This window comes from Sinocyclocheilus rhinocerous, unplaced genomic scaffold (genome assembly GCF_001515625.1).
Source record: "Sinocyclocheilus rhinocerous isolate Xijiao unplaced genomic scaffold, SAMN03320098_v1.1 scaffold509, whole genome shotgun sequence".
Lineage (NCBI taxonomy): Eukaryota > Metazoa > Chordata > Actinopteri > Cypriniformes > Cyprinidae > Sinocyclocheilus > Sinocyclocheilus rhinocerous.
In genome coordinates, this window is record NW_015652428.1 from 787,750 (window position 1) to 811,116 (window position 23,367).

The window sequence follows — 23,367 nt, forward strand, 5'->3', positions numbered from 1 at the left end:
ATGAGTCAAGTCAAGTTACAGTTCATTATCATGAGTCAAGTCAGATCACTGCTAATCTTCAGGAGTCAAGTCAAGTCGCAGCTGATATTCATGGATCTAGTCAAGTCACAGCTGATCTTCATGAGTCAAGTCAGGTCACAGCTGATCTTCCTGAGTCAAGTCCAGTTACCGCTGATCTTCCTGAATCAAGTCAAATCACAGCTGATCTTCATGAGTCAACTCAAGTCACAGCTTCCATTGCTGAGTCAAGTCAAGTCTCAGCTGATTTGCCAGAGTCTCGCCACGTCTCAGCTGTTCATCCAGAGTCTCGCCACGTCTCAGCAGTTCGTCCAGAGTCACGTCACGTCACAGCTGATCTTCCAGAATCTCGTCACATATCAGCTGATCTTCCAGAGTCATGTCACGTCTCAGCTGTTCATCCAGCGTCTTGTCACGTCCTATCTGTTGCACCCAGATTATCAAGGTCAGTCCTTCGGTATCCCAGTCTGGTATCCAGTGTGAGGGATGCACCGCTGGTGTCTGCACGCGCAGCTGGTATCCCCAAACCCACTCACTCTAGCCCTCCTGTTCCTGAACTGATTCCCCTGTCTGAAGCGCTTCCCTTGATGGGGATCGTTTTATGGTGTGTTTGGGCTGCATACACCACCACAGAACCTCCCGAGGTGGAGGCGCTCGCTTCAGCTCCTTGCGTGGTGGTGGCGCCCAGCGATGTACTCTCAGCCTGTCATGTTGTGGTCGAAGAGACCATTACTGACTTCTCCCTGTTTCCTGATGTTACAACTGCAGAACCTCCAGAGGTTTCAGTGGTACCCATCTATGAACTCTCTGTCTGTCCTGTTCCGGCCAAGGAGGCCACCTATGAACTCTCTGCCGGTCATGTTTTGTTGTTATAGTAGTACTTTATAGTTATAGGTAATTTATAGTTAAAGTACTGTAATTTATTTGTTCAAGCTGTATCGTAGCTTAATATACTTGCACCTCTGCATGTTTATTTTTATATACTTGATAATTAAATGTTTTGGAAGTATTTCATGGCTTATGCTATTTTATATCAACAATAAAACAATGGATCAACAAAGATATGGATTGTGGACTGATTTATTTATATAGATTTACTGCTTTATTTATGAATAACTACATACCAATGCAGAAAAATCATCAAAAAACATGATGAATTGGGTTAGGCTAGAATAACATTAGCAGAACGTTAGAATAAAGTTATGTTTTATATACCTCAATATATATTAAGATGTAAGGAGTACTCTTTCTTTTCTCATGTCCATAAATCATATTCAAGAATAGATTATTTCTTTATAGACTCTAAATTATTACCTGACATTTCTGCATCTAAATACCACAACTGATCTCTGATCATTCCGCTGTTACGGTATCTTTTGACTTTGGTTGAGCAAAGCCAAGTTATGATTGGAGATTTAATACTTACCCCCTTTCAGATGTGAAATTTTGCCAGCATATTTCAGATTCTTTGACAGAGTTTATTGAGATCAATGATAAAGGTGATGTTTCTGACTCTGTGTTATGGGAAACTTTTAAAGTAGTAATGAGGGGACATATCATTTCCTATGAGTCAGCAGCAAAGAAACTTAGACAAAAACGCTTAGTGGAGATAGATGCCCGTCTTACCCAACTGGGAAAATTATATAGGGATACCGCAGACTTGTGTGTCTTAAATTATATTATGTCATTTAAATATGAATACAATACGATTACTTTGGATCAGGTGAATAAGACGTTGCTAAAAATTAAATAAAGACATTTCGAGATTGGGGATAAACCAGATAAACTATTAGCTCAGCAGTTAAGGGGTCCGTATGCTAGCAGATCAATTCATCATATTGCTGATAAGGATGGTAAAATTGTGACTTTTTATTATTAAAAAATTAAAAGGACATTAATAATCGCTTTATGGAATTCTATGCAGATTTGTACAAATCCAAGACATCTGTATCTTCGGAAGCTATTGTAGTATTTCTTCATTCGCTTTCCCTTCCAAAATTAAGTGAGGCTGACCAGAAATGTTGAATGCTAACATTACTATTCAAGAGATTACTATTCAAGAGATACTGGATGCGTTTAATGCCTTCCCCAACGGGAAGGCTCCTGGCCCTGATGGCTTTTGTATCGAATTTTATAAGCAATATGCTGGTAAAATTGCACCCCTTATGTTGTGGATGTTCAATCATTCCTTTTGTAAGCAGAAATTTCCTCCTTCTCTCTACTTTGCCAATATTTCTTTACTTCTTAAGAAAGGCAAGGATGAGACTAATGTGTCCTCTTTTCATCCAATTGCTCTTCTTAATACTGATTTAAAAGTGTTCCCCAAAATTTTGGCAACTAGATTAAACCAATGCATTTTAACTATTATTCACCCCGACCAGGTCGGCTTTGTCCCTAATAGATTCTCCTTTTTCAATGTCAGACGTTTTCTAAATATAATCTATTCCAAACAAAAATCTCACTCTAAATTGGTAATTATTGCATTCGATGCAGAAAAAGCTTTTGATCAAGTGGAATGGAATTACAGGTGCATCTCAATAAATTAGAATGTCGTGGAAAAGTTCCTTTATTTCAGTAATTCAACTCAAATTGTGAAACTTGTGTATTAAATAAATTCAATGCACACAGATTGAAGTAGTTTAAGTCTTTGGTTCTTTTAATTGTGGTGATTTTGGCTCACATTTAACAAAAACTCACCAATTCACTATCTCAACAAATTAGAATATGGTGACATGCCAATCAGCTAATCAACTCAAAACACCTGCAACGGTTTCCTGAGCCTTCAAAATGGTCTCTCAGTTTGGTTCACTAGGCTACACAATCATGGGGAAGACTGCTGATCTGACAGTTGTCCAGAAGACAATCATTGACACCCTTCACAAGGAGGGTAAGCCACAAACATTCATTGCCAAAGAAGCTGGCTGTTCACAGAGTGCTGTATCCAAGCATGTTAACAGAAAGTTGAGTGGAAGGAAAAAGTGTGGAAGAAAAAGATGCACAACCAACCGAGAGAACCGCAGCCTTATGAGGATTGTCAAGCAAAATCGATTCAAGAATTTGAGTGAACTTCACAAGGAATGGACTGCGGCTGGGGTCAAGGCATCAAGAGCCACCACACACAGACGTGTCAAGGAATTTGGCTACAGTTGTCGTATTCCTCTTGTTAAGCCACTCCTGAACCACAGACAACGTCAGAGGCGTCTTACCTGGGCTAAGGAGAAGAAGAACTGGACTGTTGCCCAGTGGTCCAAAGTCCTCTTTTCAGATGAGAGCAAGTTTTGTATTTCATTTGGAAACCAAGGTCCTAGAGTCTGGAGGAAGGGTGGAGAAGCTCATAGCCCAAGTTGCTTGAAGTCCAGTGTTAAGTTTCCACAGTCTGTGATGATTTGGGGTGCAATGTCATCTGCTGGTGTTGGTCCATTGTGTTTTTTTGAAAACCAACGTCACTGCACCCGTTTACCAATAAATTTTGGAGCACTTCATGCTTCCTTCTGCTGACCAGCTTTTTGAAGATGCTGATTTCATTTTCCAGCTGGATTTGGCACCTGCCCACACTGCCAAAAGCACCAAAAGTTGGTTAAATGACCATGGTGTTGGTGTGCTTGACTGGCCAGCAAACTCACCAGACCTGAACCCCATAGAGAATCTATGGGGTATTGTCAAGAGGAAGATGAGAGACACCAGACCCAACAATGCAGATGACCTGAAGGCCGCTATCAAAGCAACCTGGGCTTCCATACCACCTCAGTAGTGCCACAAACTGATCACCTCCATGCCACGCCGAATTGAGGCAGTAATTAAAGCAAAAGGAACCCCCTCCAAGTATTGAGTACATGTACAGTAAATGAACATATTTTCCAGAAGGCCAACAATTCACTAAAAATTTTTTTTTTTATTGGTCTTATGAAGTATTCTAATTTGTTGAGATAGTGAATTGGTGGGTTTTTGTTAAATGTGAGCCAAAATCATCACAATTAAAAGAACCAAAGACTTAAACTACTTCAGTCTGTGTGCATTGAATTTATTTAATACACGAGTTTCACAATTTGAGTTGAATTACTGAAACAAATGAACTTTTCCACGACATTCTAATTTATTGAAATGCACCTGTAATGAGACAAGTAAATACACTTACTTGACATGAGGGTGAGTAATTAACTACACAATTTCTTTTTTGAGTGAACTAACCCTTTATCTCCTGTCTTGAAAAGTGGCCGATCACTGTTGCACTCAATTATGTAAACCATCTTTGTGTTAGTGTAGAATGTATGAGTGTTAACTATAGACATGGCACAGTGAGCACTGGCTAATGTGACTGTGAGCCTAAAGTGTCCCGCCTATAACATGACAAATATTGCCCAAATAATTAATAACAATTTGGGCCACTTTTGGCAAATATACTGCACAGTCAGCATTGGCTGATCAGTGTGTAAGCCTAACTTGTACCACATTTGACATGGCCCATATGCCCCATACATCTTAAAACAGATGAGGGCCACTTCTGGTTTGGATGTAGCACTTGACACTGGCTAATTGAAATGGAAGTTTAAAATTGTAAATATGGCCTAATAGAATTTGGCTACTTTTATTAGGATGCAACACAGTTAACTGATGCAGGGTGATCTGAATATGAGTCTTAAGAAGACTACATACCCAGCTATTTATTTTTTGAAACATGCTGTGTGTTTTTTTATGTGTACTGTGCGGCATAAAAACAGAAGTGCAATATAATGATAGCTCTTACTGTCACGGATTCTGTTCGTTTGGACATTGTTTTCCTTTGTTGATTGTATTATTCTGTTCAGGTGTGCCTAGTTAATTGTCCTTGTTTGGTCTGAGTACTTAAAGTTCTGTATGTTTACTTTGAGTTTGTCTGGTCTTACGTCTACATTTTTTAAATGTTGCTGTGCTACAGTGTTTGGATTTACCCTTGTTGGATTAAAGATTTATGATATATAACCTTTCATCTTCGTCGTGCGCTCTTTAAGTGAGAAGCATTTAGGTTCAAACTTGTGAAGAACTGTTTTTAAAGTATTGGAATGTTACTTTGAATATTTCTCTGTGACATTTGAATTGCTGCTTGTGCAAAATTTGGGTCGGGATGATTTTACCAAGTAGGACACATTTCTGGAACTTATTTGAACAGTTATGGTCAGGGGCGGATTTAGTGATTTGGGGGCCCCAGGCAAAATACAGGAATGGGGCCCTATACAATTTCACACATGGTTTATTTGGTATATTAGCTAAAATGTGGCTATGCAGTGGCCTGCTTGTGGACCACTTCCAAAATGCCACCATTCCATGCAGCATGTGGGCCACATGAGGAATGTGGGGAAGATCAGGGTTAGAATAAAAATCAACTGTGTTGATTTGTGAGTTTTGATACATCAACTGTGAGTTTTGGTTTATTTGGTTGGCTCACATGTGGCAATGCTAATCTATTTATTTATTGTCATGGCTGACATACAGCCTTCCTATGGCTTGCTTGTGGCCCAAATTTGGCAAACAGGAGCGGACCGCACAAGTGCAGTCATTCTTCACAGTATGTGGGCCGGAGCAAGGTGTTGGATCTGGGCTAGAATTTAAATCAATGTGGCCCAGACTTGGGCCAGTTCTGCTTTATTTGGTGTATTCATGGCTGACGTTGGGCCTTCCTTTGGTTTGCTTGTGGCCCAAATTTGGCAAAAAGGAGTGGACCGCCCAAGTGCCATCATTCCATGCGGTATGTGGGCCACATGAAACTGTCAGGTTTGGGCCTGATCTGGACCTCAGGAATTTTGCTATCTGGGATTGCTTTTAAATAAAAATAATATTTAAAAGTTTCATTTATTCTATACATGTACAGTAGAAGACCGCAACAAATTGTTTAGGATCACTCGAAACTTCTGGGAAAGTTTGTTGGAGCTAAACTCTGGAAAGTGGCCCTCCATGAGCAGGACTGAACTCTCCTGACTTGTGAACTCTGTAACAGTCTGGCTTTTGTGTTCCAGGGTCAATGGAAACACAAGTTTGATAAGCAAAATGTCATGAAGTCAGACTTTTACGTCAACGAGACATATAAGTGTCCAGTCCCCATGATGTATCAAGAGGGGAAATTTAAGTATGCCAGAATCAATGACGTCAAAGTGAAGATCCTTGAATTGCCCTACAACGGTGCTGACATCACAATGGTGCTCATATTACCTACTGAAGGTACAACCCTGCCGGAAGTAAGTTGATTATAAACAATAGACAAAAAGTTCTCCTCAAAGATCTCCTCTAGTCTTACCTAACAAAACTGCATCCAATTAAGGTAATGGAAAACATGAACCTCAAGAAACTTGAGGGTTGGTTACAAGCCATGAAAGAGACCACAGTGGTCATGCAGGTTCCTCGTTTCCGTATCGAGGACAACTTTAGCCTCAAAGAGCAGCTGACGAAAATGGGCCTTGAAGATCTTTTTAGTCCAGAAAACGCCAGCCTCCCAGGTACGCAATTAGTTTGAATGTAGAAATTGTTGCTATTGTTTTGGCTTTAAAATGTTCGAAGGGATAGTTCACCTAAAAAACATGCGGTCATCATTTACTCACTATTATGTTGTTCCAAACTTCTGTTCATCTTCTGTAGAACCTAAAAGCTTCACAAGACTAGGAATGTAGAGCACAAGTCATATGGACTACTTGTATGGGGTCTTGGCTTGATTGCTATGAAATTTTGCTGTATGGATTTGTGTTCATGGTTGGGGTGAAATCTTGAGTTTAGATGCATCTACACAATATTTTCACATGTTGTGTTGCACTAGGGATGGTTGCCGATGATGGGCCCAACTTGTACATCTCCAACGCCTACCATAAGGCATTCCTTGAGGTAAAATACATTAAATATTGTTTGCAAACTCATGTTTTTATGATTAGCCTAACTGTGTAGCAAGACCGATCACACAATTTCTTAACCAATGGTCTGGTTTTCCAATTTTTCAGGTGAATGAAGAAGGTAGCGAAGCTGCTGCTGCCACAGCGGTTGTTGCTACCGGACGTTCCCTAAACATCTTCCGGGAGAATTTTGTGGCGGATCGGCCCTTCCTTCTGCTGATCCGTGAGTCCAGCATCAACGCCTTGATCTTTACCGGCCGAGTCGCAGATCCTTGTGGGAGCAGCTAACATGGATTGGATATGGATCCCACACTATGAGGACAGTTATTGATTGTCCTCATTTTCAACTTGACAAGGCAGCCTTGTTTCTTCATTATTGCTTAATAATGAACGTTAAATTTGTCATATGTTGTTTTTATCAGTCCACCAAACAAGCACTGGAAACAAGCACATCAAGAAGAACAAAGAGGATTTACAAATGAAAGAAATAAAAGCAATATGTACAGGCACAGAACAAGGATAAAACAAGTTTATTTTGTCATATTAGAAATTTGGGTTTAGCAGTATCACACAATCTGGGCTTACATAATTATACATTTAAAGAACATAATTAAAAATCCTTCACAGTTACACTTAAAGTGCTTTGTTTCGATTTAGAAGAATGGACTTGACACACTGCCAGTGAGGGAAAAAAACATAGTGGTTATTGTGAAAATGGCATTCACATTATTAATGCTTAATCTTTCTGATTCCTGTACCATTTTAAATGCGAAAAGTCTCGAATTTTAAGTAATTATAAACGGATTAATTTCAAATAAGTGATTATACTTAATCACCTACGAATATAATTTCTAATTTTTTTTAAAACATTTACTTTTTCAATAAATATATACAGGTTTGCTATTAAAATTAGAGTAACTGATTTCTAAGATAATTCTAATGTTTTGGAATTTGGACCTTTTTAACAATAAAATACCTATTATATTTAGTTTTATTTCATGGTTATGTCAAATAAAATATTTCTAAAGTACGATTTGACAAAGTGATTAACATCGCATAAGGACACATGGAAAGAACTTTACAGACTATATTGCTTTTTGCAAGATAAAACAATATAGCGAGACAAATCATAAAGGTCGATATTTTGGCTTCTCTTGGTGCAAATTTAGATGCCTGGAAATGTCTTTATGTTTGGCCGTTACAAAAGACAAAGACAACATGCAAATAAACAATTTCTACTGAGGGTCAGTAGAAAAACAATGTCTTGTTTCTTTGTACAAAAACTCTTTTGAGGTAAGAAAACAACTGACAACTTTTTTTGACAAAGCATCACATTTGCTTGCTTATTCAGACAGACTAAAAGTCTTGAAATGTATACGTCGGTTATTTGCATTGAAGTGTCCTCTTCTGAAATGTGTTGTTTGTACAAAATATTTGCTCCAGAGTGACAAGACTGAACAAACTCTGAAGATATGGCTCAGTGTTATCATTCGGTCTTCCCAAAAAAAAAACAAAAAAAAACTACTAAGTAGAGACATGCACTGTATCACTTTTCACAAGCTAGACCATGAAAAACAAACAAACCAAAAAACATGAGGTAAATGTAATCTCTGAAACAAATTTTTTATCACATTTGCCAATATGTATAACTGTTTTACAAATCCAGAATACAATTTTTTCTTGTGAAAATCAATTGGGTATCTGTTTCACAACTTTTTAAAAGATGTTATGTTCATTATGGTGTGTTATAATTCTGCACCACTTTATCTGAAAGACATTTTGGAATTGGAAATGGGGTGAAATATTGCTTCAAAAGTAGTTCCGTTCCGTTTGAAACTACACATTCTGTAACACTGTTAAGATTAGACATAATTTGGTTAGAAATGACTTGTTCAGTCAATACCATTAAACTGCAGTAGATGTATTGTCATACAAACATTAAATATTACAGCCTAATATATACACCGTAGCAACACATTTATCCTCCGCCGTGTTACTTAAAGCTTAAAAACAAATACAAAAGCCAAACATAATATTTGAATGAATAATATTGTTTAAAATAAAAAAGAACAGGCAGGTTGGTCAACCATCGATGTTTTGAGGGTCAACGATAGATATGCACAAAGGGAAAACATGCTGAAAGTTATCATTAGCCCTAAAACACAAATTAATATGATTCAATTTAGACTGCTAAAATGTGCAGTACAATAACTGGAATGACTGATTACAGATATAGATCCCTTGTTGTTAAATTGCAATTAATTCATTCACATAGAGATAATTTAAGTCACTATCACCCTTATATGATTGGCATACACAAAACAGGCCCATGCCCCAAATCTAAATTTCAACTTAAAGGCAAAGTCCATAAAACAAACATCTTTTCTTGATATATTATAACATATTAGATTATGATTATGTTGTTTACAGACAAAATCATTTGCCCTTCTCTATTATCATGAGGTTGCATTTTGACAAATAAAAGCAATATCAACATGCTCTTCTATTTACCTGGGTTCTGCGCTGTACAACAAACGTGACATTATACAGTTTCAGGATTGTATTTCACTGCAACTGCTTTTGAAGCATGGGTATTTACATTGAGAGGAAATGTTCATATGGATGTATTTTTTTTTTTTTTTGCTGCACTTGTGAAATACTGTATGTCGAGCCAAGTTACCCAGAGCTAGAATTCCAAGTAAGAAAATCTGCTTGGTACAAACCAAAAAAGGTAAACACAAAAAGTAAACAGTGAGTTCCTGATATTTATAAGAAGTGTTTACCTGCTGACCTGTGTTCACAGATGTGAGAAATGGTAAAAGTAAGTTCTAACCTGCGTTTATATGAAGTGAGGTGCACAAAATCCCTATTGGAAACATCAGTAGCTGATTTTTATATGCATCAACCCTTTCCTAAAAAAAATCAGTCACAACCAAGTGTGATTCACAGCCTTATAAAAATGATAACAGCTTTACTTTCGCTTAAAACACCTTTGCTTTTTGTTGATCGTTCTAGAAACTGTCTCTGAATAGTTATTACAAGTATAAATTTGTCTAAATATGCATAAGTGGCACATGTATATAGATATACAAATATTCTAAAAACAAAACAAAACAAAAACACCCCCACCCATTCTTTAAGTGCCTGATGTAATCTCTTTTTTCTTTCTCTTCGCCCTTTGAAGATTGAAGAAGGTTTAAGATCTTCCACAATAAATTTCAGTTCCTTTGGTTACTGAAAGCTTCAGTAAATTCACGTCATAGCACCAGCTGGAAACATCTGTTCATAAGCCAATGGCCCAAGGTTAAAGTGCCTTCCATCAGATGAAGGGAAATCTTACACTCAAAGTCATTCCGTGGCATTTCGGCATTTCCCAGTCATCACAGACATACGATTTCTGTTATCCAAAACAGCATCGACGACCGAGTCCGTGTTCTTAACACAAAAAAGGAAGAAGGTTATATCCTCTGAGGGACACCTTTCCCCCTGCTCAAACACATTCTTACAAACAAAGTATCGGCAGACCAGTAAAACAATTTGGTGAGACTTGTGAATCTCAACGAGCGACTTAAAACGTATGAAAAGAAATAAACACTGAACATCAAATTCGGCTGAGTGCATCCACACATCTGCGTGCGACAGATCGGTATTGCGTAGTGATGTGAGAGAGAGGTAACTGAGCGGTCTATTGTAGCTTATCTGAGGTTGAAGGATTTCCTGTATTTTATATCACTGTATCGCCAACATTCAGCAGCTGAGTTGTTGAGTACGGAGATGTATGAAGGCCTTAACGAGAATTAAATGTGAAATAAATACATGTCACTGCTATACTCTACCTTCGTCTTTTCACCAGCGTGCCTATATCACAGTATTTCCACCAACATTAAAAGTAAAATAATATGACGTGACTGTTTCTTGTTACAAACCCGAAGTTCTATAACTACAATTTCCTTGCGTTGAGGCTAATTGTGAGCAACGTGTTTCGGTTGTATGGCAGGCCGGATCAGCACTTAACACAAAACAAAAAATAAATCAAGAATCTGATGTTAGGTCAGACCTGAGGGTCCCTAATAAAAAACTGAACCCGTTTTCCTAAGCTTGCCATGGCTGGGGAGTGCAAAGTCTAGCCCCAGGTTAATTTATCAAGATTGTCTCAAGGCAAAGTAGCGAAGGACTACGATGTCCTCTCATTTTATAACTCATCTTCTGGCACAGAGAAGTTTGGCAATTTCGATGCAATTTGACCAAATCATAGCTAGAGCTTCTCTTTTAGTTTATCCTGAAAGGTCTGTAGTAGTACAAAAATATAAAAAAAATTTAACATATAAAAGACAGGAAAGACTAAAAACAAAAAAAGAAAACAAAAATCACTGCATCCAGTGGTGTGTGAGGTTGTTGGAGTGTGGCTTGTCTTCATATATTGATGTCCTGTTCAGTTTGTATGGTGAAGGTAGATGCGGTTTAAAGCGGAAATACCATTTATAAATCCCTAGAGAATACTATTCCTAGCAAATTGTTCCTTGCATCTTTGTTATCACTGGAAAAAATAGAGGTTCTCCATCCAAGTAGGACGCAGAAGACTCTCTCTTATTTTATCCGTTCCTAGTTGACAGCAGCTGAGAGAAACTCCTGCTCACTCAACTCCTTCCAACTTGCAATTTCAGTGTGGATGGTGGGAGACAAGGGACAGAGGGAACTCTCAAGAGAAGGTCCTGCTGGACCCCGCTGTCCTGTGTCTCCCTAAACTTGTAACGTTTTCCTTCAAAGCCTTTCAGTCGGGCCCAGTGGTGGATACCGAAGGTTGGACACCTTCTCCGAAGGACGAGCCGTCACCTCCACCATTGCCCTCAGCATCCTCCTGGGAGGGCGACTCATCTTCGTTTTGGCCTCCACGGGAGGTGACCGTGGTGGTCTCGGGCGAGGCACTGTGGGACACCTCCTGTGGGGCGCAGCCTGGATGGTTCTTGCGGAAGTGCTGGTTGAGGATTGCCTGGAACGGGAAGCTCTTGCCACAGACGTGGCAATGGAAGGGCTTGTTTCCTGTGTGCTTACGGATGTGGTACTCGAGTTGGTCCTTGCGGGTGTACTTCTTCCCGCAGATTCGGCAAACGAAGGGGGTAATGCCCATGTGCAGGCGCATGTGGCGATCTAGGCTGCCCTTCTGGTTGAAGGACTTGCAGCAGTAAATGCAGGTGAGACGGGGGTTGTAGCGGAACCACCGGTCACCTACCTGTTCTCGTAAGTACTCCTCATATCCCCCCATGTCAAACACGGCTTGTTCCTCTCCCTGATAAGGGAAAGGTGAGAGGTTATGGTTTGTTTTCATGACTCCCAGCCCTTTTCCAAATTGAAATGCACTCTAAGTTAGGCACACCACCTGTTCTGAGTATTATGCAACTGCAGGCAATTTAAAGCTTCTTATTTGCTCGGTAAGGTGTGTACCACTGATATTCCTTTGAAACTACTTCAACTGTGTTCAAAGATCCTAAAAAGTTAAACCAAGGATTGTAAGTGTATAGGGCCAAGTCTTGATCAAGTCTTAAGCGCGCGGGGGGGGACGGAGTCTGGGGAGTGAATTTTGAAGGGGGACGGCGTTTCATTTCCAACTGGTTAGGTTTAAACCAGCACATATCGCACATAAACCTAGCGCGATATAGACTAAAAATGTAAAGGGATATTTGTGTCTATGGTTTGCTGCGGGCACTGCCGTCTTTTGTGATTGGCCATAATACCTGCAGACTGCAGCCAATGGAAATGCTTCTCTATCGGTGCGCGTGCTGCTCCTCACAGCACAGATCGTGAAAGCTGACTGCAGTTTTTGTCATTCATTATAAGTGTAGAGACGATGTAAATAATAGATTCAGTGTGCAGTGTAGAGAGCTTCATTAATTATCGCGATGAACTAAGAGGAGTGACAGAATTTTAATGATTATAAAGGGAGTTTGCAAATGTGAAATTGAATTTATACAACATTTTTATAAATTTTTGATTTTATAGGCTACATGAGTTAATTTTAAGTGACTTACATTTTAGGAACACTGTTGTCTGATTATGCTCTATTTCCTCAACTAAAATAATTCCAAACAAATCATAGCTGAGCCGCTGTGCATCTCCAAGCAAACACAGCGCTGTTTCATTTATGAATGAATCTGTGTTTTTGAACAAATCTAGTGAGTCATAAAGGGAGTCAATATTTTTTTTAGGTGTTCCTATTTTTTTTTTTTAAGTAGGAACACAAGTGCTCTTGAAAAGAAATGTAAGCGGCGTAGAGAATGTAATGTTACCTTTTAAAAACTAATTGCAAACATTTATGCAAAGTGTAAACTATTAAATATAATCTACAAATCATGCAATACTGTACCACTAAATAAGAAGTGTTTTGAGGGCTTAGCTAAACAGGCCAATTAGAGACAATTACTAATCATTCAGATTTTTTATTAAATCATTCTTTCATTTCACTAATCAATCCTTTTTTTCTTTTTTTTAAAATTAAACACAAGGGGTCATTAATGATGCTTACATTATAACATGTGCAAATTCACACACACGACATATCTTTAATATGGCCAGAATTGCCTTAATATCCAAGAAGGTTTAGAGAAAATATGAAATAAGTTTAATGTTATTATAGATTAAAAGGGTTTTATAATTAAATACATCTGAAAGGTAAACTAAATTAATTAATATAATTAAAATTAATAATTTTATTAAAAATAACATTTTTAATAAAAAAGCTAGAGTCCCCCCAGTGAATTTTGGCCATTTCCACCACTGGTCTTAAGGTTGCCCTACCTGTGAGGTGGGGTGTCTCTGATCGTCAACTCTTCCTGGAGACTCACTCTTGGCTCTCTGGCGATCAGCCATCACAACCACACTTCCTGTTGGACTAAACCTGAAAGAAAACAGTATGGGTTCAATCTTTTACAGGAACCTTGTCGGCAAAAGAAAATGGGTTACTGGGGTAAATGCAGCACATCTTAAAGTATCACACCTGGATTATCTAAACCTTATAATCAACATGAAATGACATTTGCAACTACATCCAAAATACATCCAATTCAGTGTAGAATAGTAAAATACAGGACTGACAACCATATAGTGCTGCTGTGTGAAAGTGGCGTATATGGTATCATCCAGTACTGACTGGATAATGTAAATGGTTAAAGGGGAGGGGTTGAAAAGTAAGAAGGCTTGGTGACATTAGCTGAAATGTGGAGAAAGGCATTACATTTCGATAAAAGACCATTAAAACTATTTCATCATAATGAACTGAAGAATTATGTGCAATAAGATTTTGCTTTCAACTTGAGTGAATGTGAACTTCAGAAAGATTACACACCTCTCTGTTTCACTGAAGCTACTGGACGGCTGGGAGCTTTTCCCACCTTTTCCTCCTTCCTGAACCAGTGTGCTACGTCCTGAGGTGTCAATCATCACCGTCGGCCCCTCCTCTGCCCCACTGCCCTCCTCCGCCGATGCCTGGGTCTCCGCCCCCATCCACTCATCCATCCTTTCCGTCTTAATCCGAAACCCATCCACCATCCGCACGTTCTCCTCTCCGCCTCTCTCCACCTCAGTCCCTGTCTCGACATACCACTGCCCGGCTCGGTTAATACGGAGAATGGGCTCTTTCCCAGTTCCCACCTCCTCCGAGCCAATGCCACTGTGCTCCACTATCTGGGGGCTCATGGACTCCCCAGGGGGACTGATCTCTCTGACTTCCCTCACATCACGGATGTTGATCACCCCAGTGTTGCCAATCAATCGGGAACTGGTATGTCTGGGACTTAGGGAGCGGGACCCACCAAGCCCGGTCCCACCTCTTCCTGACTCAAAGGTTTGGTTGGCGGTCCTGTGGGCCCCGTTCCCAAGCTCCTCTTCCACATCTGACAAACTGATCTTAAAGTGGATTCCCTCTAAAATCTGGGTGCAACGGTCAATAATGTGCTGCATCTGAAGGAAGCTGGCAGCCGTCAGGTAGCTGATGATATCGGCGAGCTGCAAGCACAAGCGTCCTGTGTAGCAAAATGAAAGGAGTTGCTCGAACACGGTTGGGTTGCGGATCACTGATATGGAGACGGTGCTCATGTCGCTCAGTGACATGTGGTCCCTGAAGTAGGGGGAGCTGGCGGCGAGGACCACCTTGTGGGCACGAAAACTGTGGCCCTGAACATTGACCACGATGTCACATAGACGGCCCTGTATTCGCAACTGGTTCAGATGCGACAGGACGGAGTTGCTGAAGTCCGGAATATCAAGTTGGATGCTTCCTGCTCGTTCCATGCGGGCTGCCTATTGCGCTGCTTTTCAAAGCTGCTGACAAAAAAACAAGAGATGTTTAGGACTGTTACAGTGGGACTTTCTGAGCATGTCAGAAATAAAAACCACACAACAACACAGAACAATCAGCATTATTAGCAAAAAACCCAAATAAAAACCCAAATACTTCCTCCTATCCCAACTTTAAACACAGAGACAACAATAAGTAAACCATTCGTAGGCTGATTCCCACAGAAAGTGTAAACACTGTCGCTTTGTGGTGTGACTTTAGGGTGGGACTATCTGTTCAGTCAACCAATGGCTGACAGGGGAGTTTTCTGAATCCTGTTTTAAAAAACATTATTTAGCTGCATTCCGATTCACAGGGACTCTACTTAGTGTTCAGCACCTTACACACTCAGCAGGGGATAGAGGTTCACTTCACCTGACAAGATTTGGTCATTTGGAACACTCAGTCACAGTGTCACAGATAACAACACTAGAGTCAGGTAGGTATTTTAGAAAAAAACATATTTTTAAATATATTCATGTATATAATAACTAAATACAGTTTGATGTATTCAAATAAATACTTAATTTAGCAATTTAAAATGAAAATGTGACCTCTTCTCTGTAATCACATCTCGCTTTGCATGCTCAAAAACAGCATAAAAAGCACTTTTTTTCCATTACCCTGAATAAAAAACAAACAAAATCACATTTCTTTTAGCCAAACGCTGCTGTGTCCAAAATCCCATTCTATCAGAGTATGTACTTTATTTGATAAATAATTGACTAGTGGGACCAATATTCTTGGTACCTATAGCGCTTACATGTGGAAAGAGCCATCCGGCTCATCATTTTTATTTTTATTTGTCAGCTATTCTGAATCTGACAGCTCCTCAGCTTAATAGGTCTTATGGGACAGAAAAGTTTCCTGGCTGTACACCTCACAATGTCAGCAGATGCAATCCGTCAATCTGGATATTTTTCGCCTACCATTTCATTATTACTGCATATTTGGCCACAATGTTCATTTGGCATGCTATAGGGAAGAGCACATATTCAAGGAGGTACAAAATGGCTTGTGGGTAAATTCCTCTCTTCAACTTCCTGTGAAGTCATATGCCGATGTACACTTGTTCCCTAAGCAGTTTGCAGTGCAAACACTTAATTACTTAAAGTGGCCAAATTTCCTGAAGTCCACTTTGCACAATGTGATTGAGCAATTTAAACATACCCATTAATTTGCAAAAACCACACACTTTATCTATAAGAATTGACACTGTTTTTTGTAACACTTTAGATTACAATGTAACATGTTGAAAAGCTACAGAGCAAAATGATGGATAGCTAAATTAATGGGTTAACAAGAGCAATTACATCAACCTGTTTAATTACAAGCTTATGCAATTACAAGCAATTTCAATTTTTTTTATTATTAACATTCAAAATAACATTAAGTTACGTAATTACATAGTAGCATTGCAACAATGACAATGTAATGTAAAGTATGACCCAATTTTCTTTAAGAAAGTTAGATTTGTAGTGAGATGCAAATTGTTTACCTCACCTTTTTAATAACAGGCACAAAAATCGCTCCACTATATTTTTCGGCACACTTGCACTTCTTTAAGGCTACAAACCACAGCTGTTAGAGAGCAAAGTAGTCATTTTTTCATTGCATAGGTCAGTAGGATTGATTCGCAGTGTTACTTTGTCTCTCTCTGTTTTTGACATAGTATCGGCCGACGGCGCAGGGTAGCTGTAACCGGCGGCGTGGCACCTCAGTTCGGTTCCAGTAACACACTGCAGCGCGGTGATGCGATGAAGCCTAACCGAAAAACGCGCACACACCCCGGCGCAGAGCAGGCAGGGAGGTGCCTTACCCCAGTCCACGCCAAATTTATAGATATAAAAAACAGAACACCAAAATACGATATTCCTTTTACGACAGCCTGTTCTGAGTGATTTGGCATTGAATTTCCCCCATTTTACGACCACTATTTATCGTTATACTTATCGCCAGGGATTCTGCTGTCGCTTTCGGTTCCTCCGCCGCTCTCATATTCCCCCATGTATAACATGAGCCAATGTACAGAAAATGGCATTCTGGGAAATGTAGTTCTGTCGCACCACTGCCATAGCAACCAAAAATGGAGAAATTCCGCGAAAGGGACTCACGCTCCCATGATGCTTTGCTTTACCATCGCTGTGAAAGTGGGTAAAGAGTTTGGTTGCATTTTTTGGTGACAGTTTCTTCCTCTATTGTATGTGTGAATGAATATATAAATATATAAACAAAGAGGTATTTACTTACTGAAATACTGTAAGCCGTTATAAACATTAACATGTTGCATTTTATGAATAAATTACATAAATGTAAAAGAAAGTCTTGTTGCAGGGCAATGCAGGCCCATTACATGACATCAATAAAACTGAACCCAATGAACCCATGAAAAAAATAGTAATGTGTCTTAACTAACAAACTGATTTAATTATCCATTATTCATTACCTTACCATCCGTGATTTGCATTGTATTCACACAATGAAGCTTTAAGTGTATTCAAATTATTGTATTATTATTGTATTATTATTATTGCATGTTATAGTTATATTGTCATAGCTTTGGTTCACTGAAGAAGAAAAAACACGTTTTCATCATTGAGTTATAGAGACATCTTTGTTCCCAACAATTTAACTTGTCACAATAATTTGAGTCATTTCTACGTTTGATTTTATGAATTTCAGAGTTTGAATAGCCTATCAGAGTTTCAAATAACATTTCTTCATCAGTAATCAAATCATAAGCGATAGGCTGCAATTAAACTTTTCAATTTTAGTGAGTTGATTTTTTTACAGTCTATTATAATAATAATACTAGATAATAATAAAAAAGCATAATAATTATCATTTAGGAAAAGGATATTATGCGGCACTGCATTCCTTATTTGTGTGTTTGTAAGCAAATGGGTAGTTGATTCATAACATATTCATGAATCAGCATCTAGATTTTAGATTTAAATATATATGGATGGATAAAGGAAAGTGTGCACTGGGAAATTACACAAATAAAATTAAAAAAGCAAATTGCTTACAGTAGCAGTATCATGAAGTAATGTCGTGAAACTGAATGTGTCAGAAAACCGTAATATGATGCCATACATTTAAATGTAAACCTGTATTTTCAGTGTAAATATGTACATATATGCAATTTTTAAGATTTGCGAGTGGTTTGTTATCATTTATGAAAATGAAAAGCTAAAGAAGATGCCATTTTAACAGTTGTCCAGTAGGTGGCGCTCTTTACTTATATATGAGAATTGTTTGCTACTGTGAAGAAATCAGAATTATACTTACATTGCATTTTATTGTCCTTAGTGCTCTTCGGGAATTTATAATTTAGTTGCATATATAGTCATATTATTTATACAATTCTATTTACAGCTACATTGGCGTTCAAGGTTTGAGACCACTTGTGAAAATGCTTCTATTTCGCTTATTTATAAATGTACAAATTAATTACGGATTAATAATTTTTAATAGAAAATCATATCAACACCAAAATAATTTGAGTTTAATAATTAATTACTGAAATAATTGACATGAAAAATTAAGATGAATTTCAGTAGATCTCTTTTTTCTCTAATGACAGCAGCACTTAAGCAGATGTGTTTTACATCTTGAGCTTCAAAGAAAAAAAAAACATTTGAACTTTTTGTACATAAAGTTTTTAAAGTTTATTTTCAGGTTTAAATTTGAAATTTGATTCTGCATTGCAGATTTTAGAATTGGTTCCAAAATTGGTTTAGAATTGGTTCTCCAGCTTTTGGAACCAATTCTAAATACTAAGCAAAACATTTAAATGTAATTTTAAATGAAAACAAATCACAACTCTTGATTGCTTTTTCTTCAACAATATTTAATAACAACTAACAGAACAAAAACACATGGACTAGATGTTACAATGTGCAACACTGAACAGGGATAAAACTGGCTCATGAATTGATTGTATATATGAGGAACAGATGGATAAATACAAGCCTGTACATTGATTCTGTTATATCGTGACATGCCAACAGAAAATTCACATAGACTTTAATCTTAAATTCTCCAGATCTTTCCATCCCATCAAATGAACTTCATTAGAGTTGAGCCATGCAACCCAGCAAAGACAAAACTACCTCTTACAGGATAGATCAATGTGCACGAGCTATGATACATGGCGTACTATCAAAGTAAAATAATAAAATATATTTACAATTAATTAACACAACACTTAGTTCCATCCCTCCAAGTTTCAAATTTATTGGAACTGTTTCAATATAAATTAATACTGGCAGCTAATGTACATGCATACTCACTACAACAACAGTTTATTTGTTGAAAGGTGAAGAAAAACAAATACATTTACAAAATACATTCTGGATCAGGGGCAAAATAACATCCTAATACCAAATAGTGTTAACTCAAAGAAATACAAGTACCTTTCGACTGCATTTCTTCAATTGAATTCCAAAAATGTAGTACAAACAACCATAACAAGCTAGTATGTTTCACATCAATCCATTTTAGACAGAGTCAGTAAAGCCTACGTTGGTTCTCAAGGAGCAATTCCCAGAAAAGTGCTTGTCTACAAGTTTCCATTTGACAGGGATTAAAAAAACTGAATAATGGTTGGTTAAGTGCTTCCCTAAGTTGCAGAAAAGTTCAAGCGATCTGTCAGGAATTGCAGAAGACGAAGTTTTTAATGTAGGCGCAAGCCAAGACTTCCAACAAATCCTGGTTTCTCCCAGCCTTCCGGCTACCATTAAGGATCACAAACAACGAAGACGCCAAACAAACACACTCACTTGCACACACACTCGAGACGTAAATGTACACAAAAAGTCCCTTTAAGAAGAAGAGGTGATATTCCCAGAAGACACTATGGTTTCCCTGGGCGAGTATTCAGGCTCGTCCTTATTGGGGTGGGAGGAGTTGTCCGACTTGCTCCTACTGAACTCGGCGCCCATGATGGGCCTGGAGAACTTGCCCGCCGCTTGGTCGCAGACGCCGCAGTTGAGCATCTTGATGAAGGCCCGGCGCATCTCGTTGCTGGTCAGGGTGTAGATCAGGGGGTTCATGGCGGAGTTGAGCACAGCCAGAGCCAGGAACCACTCGGCCTTGTAGAGGATCGGGCAAGTGCGGATCTGGCAGGCCACATCGAGCAGAAGCAGGATGAAGAGCGGCGCCCAACACGCGATGAAGCAGCTCAACACGATGATGACGGTCTTCAGGAGGGCCATGGACTTCTCCGAACTCTTGTTGCTGCAGCGGCCATTAGCGACCTTGCGGAAGACCAGCTTGCGGCTCCGTGTGCGGACCAGGGCGTAGATGCGGGCGTACAAGATGACGATGGCCATGAGGATGACGCTGAATACGGTGGTGCAGAAGAGGATGTAGGTCTTGTGGTAGAGGGGCAAAACTGTGGAGCAGTTGTTCATGCTCTCGATGCAGTTCCAACCCATAATTGGTAAACCGCCCAAGATGGCAGCGATGAACCACACGGTGCTGATGAGCATAAAGACCCGGCACGTCTTGCCATTGTTATGGAGCTTCATCTTCAGCATGGTCAGGTGTCGCTCGATAGCAATGGCCAAGAGACTGAACACCGAAGCTGCCAGAGCCACAAACATACTCCCTTCCCTGAAGAACCACTGCGTTGGGGTCAACTTATACGTGTTGGCTCCCGACAGCAAGATGTTCGCAGTGTATACCACCCCGGCCAGCAAGTCTGACAAGGCCAAGTTCCCGATGAAGTAGTACATGGGCTTGTGGAACTTCTTGGTCCTCCAAATGGTGAGGAGAACCAGAACATTTTCCAGGATGATGAAGCAGCACACGATGATGAAGACAACAGAGTCCGCTCTGAGTCCCGGGTCCTTGTCGACCTTGCGAAATTTCCCAGTGAAGTTGTAGTGTCTGGCGATTAGGTCATCCATGGTTTGCAGCGGCATGATAGTTTTAAATCCAACGTGCAACCCACCACAGGCCACAGAGGGGTGCTGGTGGACTTGGGAAGCTGGATATCCAGTTCCCCTCTTAGTATGATGTCATGTAAGTAAGGTTTTCTCAAGTCAGGTAAAAATCCTTAAAGAGGATGAATGTGGTCCACAAGTCCAACAACTGCATCATGAAAACACTAAAAGAAATAAATAACGGTAAATTAGAACACTAGAACGGCATATTGGTATAATACCATATTATTAATTTTATGTCATTATGTTAAACATATAAACACAGCTTCATTGAAAACGAAAACGTGACAAAACACTTAGAAAACTAAAATCTCAAAATGAATAGTGTAGTAGTTTACTAATCCAAAGCGAAGCATATACATGAAAACGTTTCAGACCAAACAGAACAGAAAACATTCGATAAATAATTTTAAATAACCCCGCTAATATATAACAAATTCGAATGTCCAGTATTCGCTACTGGAATTTCGGAGTCTTTTTCTTAATACGAATCTAATCGATGCCAAATTCAGACGACATGCCAAGAGATGCCACAACCAAGATAAACAATAAAAAAAATAATTAATTAATAAATAAATAAAGACGATTAAACTGCTATATCGTATAACAACATTCTAAATAGCCTAATGGAAAAATAAAACATCTAACTTAAACTAATTATGGTACTTATGTAAAAGATTATGGTACTTATGTACTTTTTGTATTTAAAAATGTTTTTAAACTTGTAAACCAGTTTGTAAACTTGTTTGTAAACCAGAAAAAAAGAACTACACATGGAAATAAGAGCGATAAAGAATCGCGTTAATTACTAGGCTACTTGTCAAATTTCAAATAGGCTATTTGTTATTTGAATGCTCGATATCCTTTTGCGAATAACGTTACTAATTTCAACACTGTCAGATTTTAACGACATGACAAGAGATGCCACAATCGCAACGAAAAAGTCGTATTCAAGATTAAACTGGTCTGTTACGTTAATATTTAAAAGCCATTCGCGATATTACGAACTTTCAATGTAAAACTTAATAAGATTTACTGACGGTTAAGATCGCTGTCGCTTGACATTCAGAAAGTTAAAGGTGGACAAGAAGAGTTTCTCTTACCTTTAAATTCCAGACCAACCGTCTTGACCGTTTAATCCTGCAATATTGATGCAATGGCCAGATATCAAAGGTGCAGTATTTATCGCATCGCTGGAGTCTCGTGTGGAGGACTGTAGGGTAATTTTTCTCTGACTGGAGAGAGACCGGAGAGCCAATTCTCCCCTCTCTGCAGTTCAGCCCACCCGTTTCAATGCCCTCCCCCTTCCCTCAGTCTCATTAGCCTCTTATTATTCCACAGCATCCAAAGCTCTCCAAGACATTCCAAAACAATATGCTGGAAACAGACTGGCATCAGTTCAAACACTGTGATAATAATGAATAAGTAATAACTTTTAAACATAAATCTCTACGCACAATAAAAAAATAGTTGGATATTGTCTCAGGGTTTTATAAAAAGATCAGTTCGATTTATATTTTAATAATCTTAATCATTTTTAAACATAGAGGTTAAATATAAATAAATATAATTAGTAATATAATAACAAAGTTATAACAAATAACAATAGTGATCTCATTATTATTGAATTAATTAATATGTATAACTATAAATAACTACAAGTAATATAAATATAACTTTAAATAATTTAGCAATATTGTAATAATTATTAAATATAGAGGTTAAATATAAATAAATATGTATGTATGTATGTATGTAATTAATATCTATGTAATTATTATTTTAATTATTTTAATTGATTAATAATAATAAATATAGAGGTTGAATATAAACCATATCATTATTTATAGTTCATTATAGAAGTAGATTTGATTTGTATTATGTCAAATAAATCACATCATGCTAAATTCAGATTAACCCCATATCCCGTGTTCTTTTGTCTCTTGCTATGAGAATGTCCCAGCTGTGAACAGACTCACCCCAAACACCATGAGCTGAACCGGGTGGGCTGGCCAAGCATGACCGCTCATCTACCCCCCATTTGCCCTAATTTCAGCTCAGCATTAATCACATGTGCTGCCCGGTCTGTTCAGGTCTGCTGCTCTCAGTGGCCCCTAAACCCCTAGTGTAGGTCCAGCGGCCTGCGCCTCCCAGAGCAAAGGACTAAAGTGCTTTGATGTGTCAGGGATTTACACCTCTGAGGAACATCTTCATAGCT

The 23,367-nt window shown here is 38.7% G+C and overlaps 3 protein-coding genes across 6 annotated transcripts in view; 1 reads left to right on the forward strand and 2 right to left on the reverse strand.

Moving 5' to 3' along the window:
* Nucleotides 1–7,353, forward strand: part of LOC107715095 (antithrombin-III-like) — a 12,544-nt gene extending 5,191 nt beyond the window's left edge. For both annotated transcript variants that reach the window (XM_016521149.1, XM_016521148.1), the window contains exons 5-8: nt 6,009–6,227; nt 6,311–6,485; nt 6,800–6,864; nt 6,978–7,353. In XM_016521149.1, coding sequence (XP_016376635.1) covers nt 6,009–6,227; nt 6,311–6,485; nt 6,800–6,864; nt 6,978–7,157 — 639 coding nt within the window. In that variant the 3' untranslated portion in view covers nt 7,158–7,353. The remainder of the gene's footprint in view (nt 1–6,008; nt 6,228–6,310; nt 6,486–6,799; nt 6,865–6,977) is intronic.
* A 1,002-nt stretch (nt 7,354–8,355) lies between these two features.
* On the reverse strand, nt 8,356–17,275 carry LOC107715094 (zinc finger and BTB domain-containing protein 37-like). 2 transcript variants are annotated; one of them, XM_016521147.1, is made up of 4 exons: nt 16,702–17,275; nt 14,209–15,182; nt 13,662–13,761; nt 8,356–12,156 (listed from the first exon to the last, which is right to left on the reverse strand). In XM_016521147.1, exons 2-4 carry the CDS (start codon nt 15,150–15,152, stop codon nt 11,641–11,643), a joined length of 1,560 nt encoding a protein of 519 aa, XP_016376633.1. In that variant the 5' UTR covers nt 15,153–15,182; nt 16,702–17,275; the 3' UTR covers nt 8,356–11,640. The 2 variants fall into 2 exon arrangements, with proteins under 2 accessions (XP_016376633.1, XP_016376632.1); XM_016521146.1 differs by lacking the exon at nt 16,702–17,275 and having other exon boundaries at nt 14,209–16,162.
* Nucleotides 17,276–19,079: 1,804 nt separating this feature from the next.
* On the reverse strand, nt 19,080–22,373 carry LOC107715096 (sphingosine 1-phosphate receptor 1). 2 transcript variants are annotated; one of them, XR_001637063.1, is made up of 3 exons: nt 22,253–22,373; nt 19,782–21,313; nt 19,111–19,122 (listed from the first exon to the last, which is right to left on the reverse strand). XR_001637063.1 is itself a non-coding variant. In XM_016521150.1 (2 exons), the coding sequence occupies exon 2, from the start codon at nt 21,126–21,128 to the stop codon at nt 20,025–20,027; it is 1,104 nt and encodes a 367-aa protein (XP_016376636.1). In that variant the 5' UTR covers nt 21,129–21,313; nt 22,253–22,373; the 3' UTR covers nt 19,080–20,024. The 2 variants fall into 2 exon arrangements, 1 of the variants encoding a protein (XP_016376636.1); XM_016521150.1 differs by having other exon boundaries at nt 19,080–21,313.
* Between the last annotated feature and the right edge of the window lie 994 nt (nt 22,374–23,367).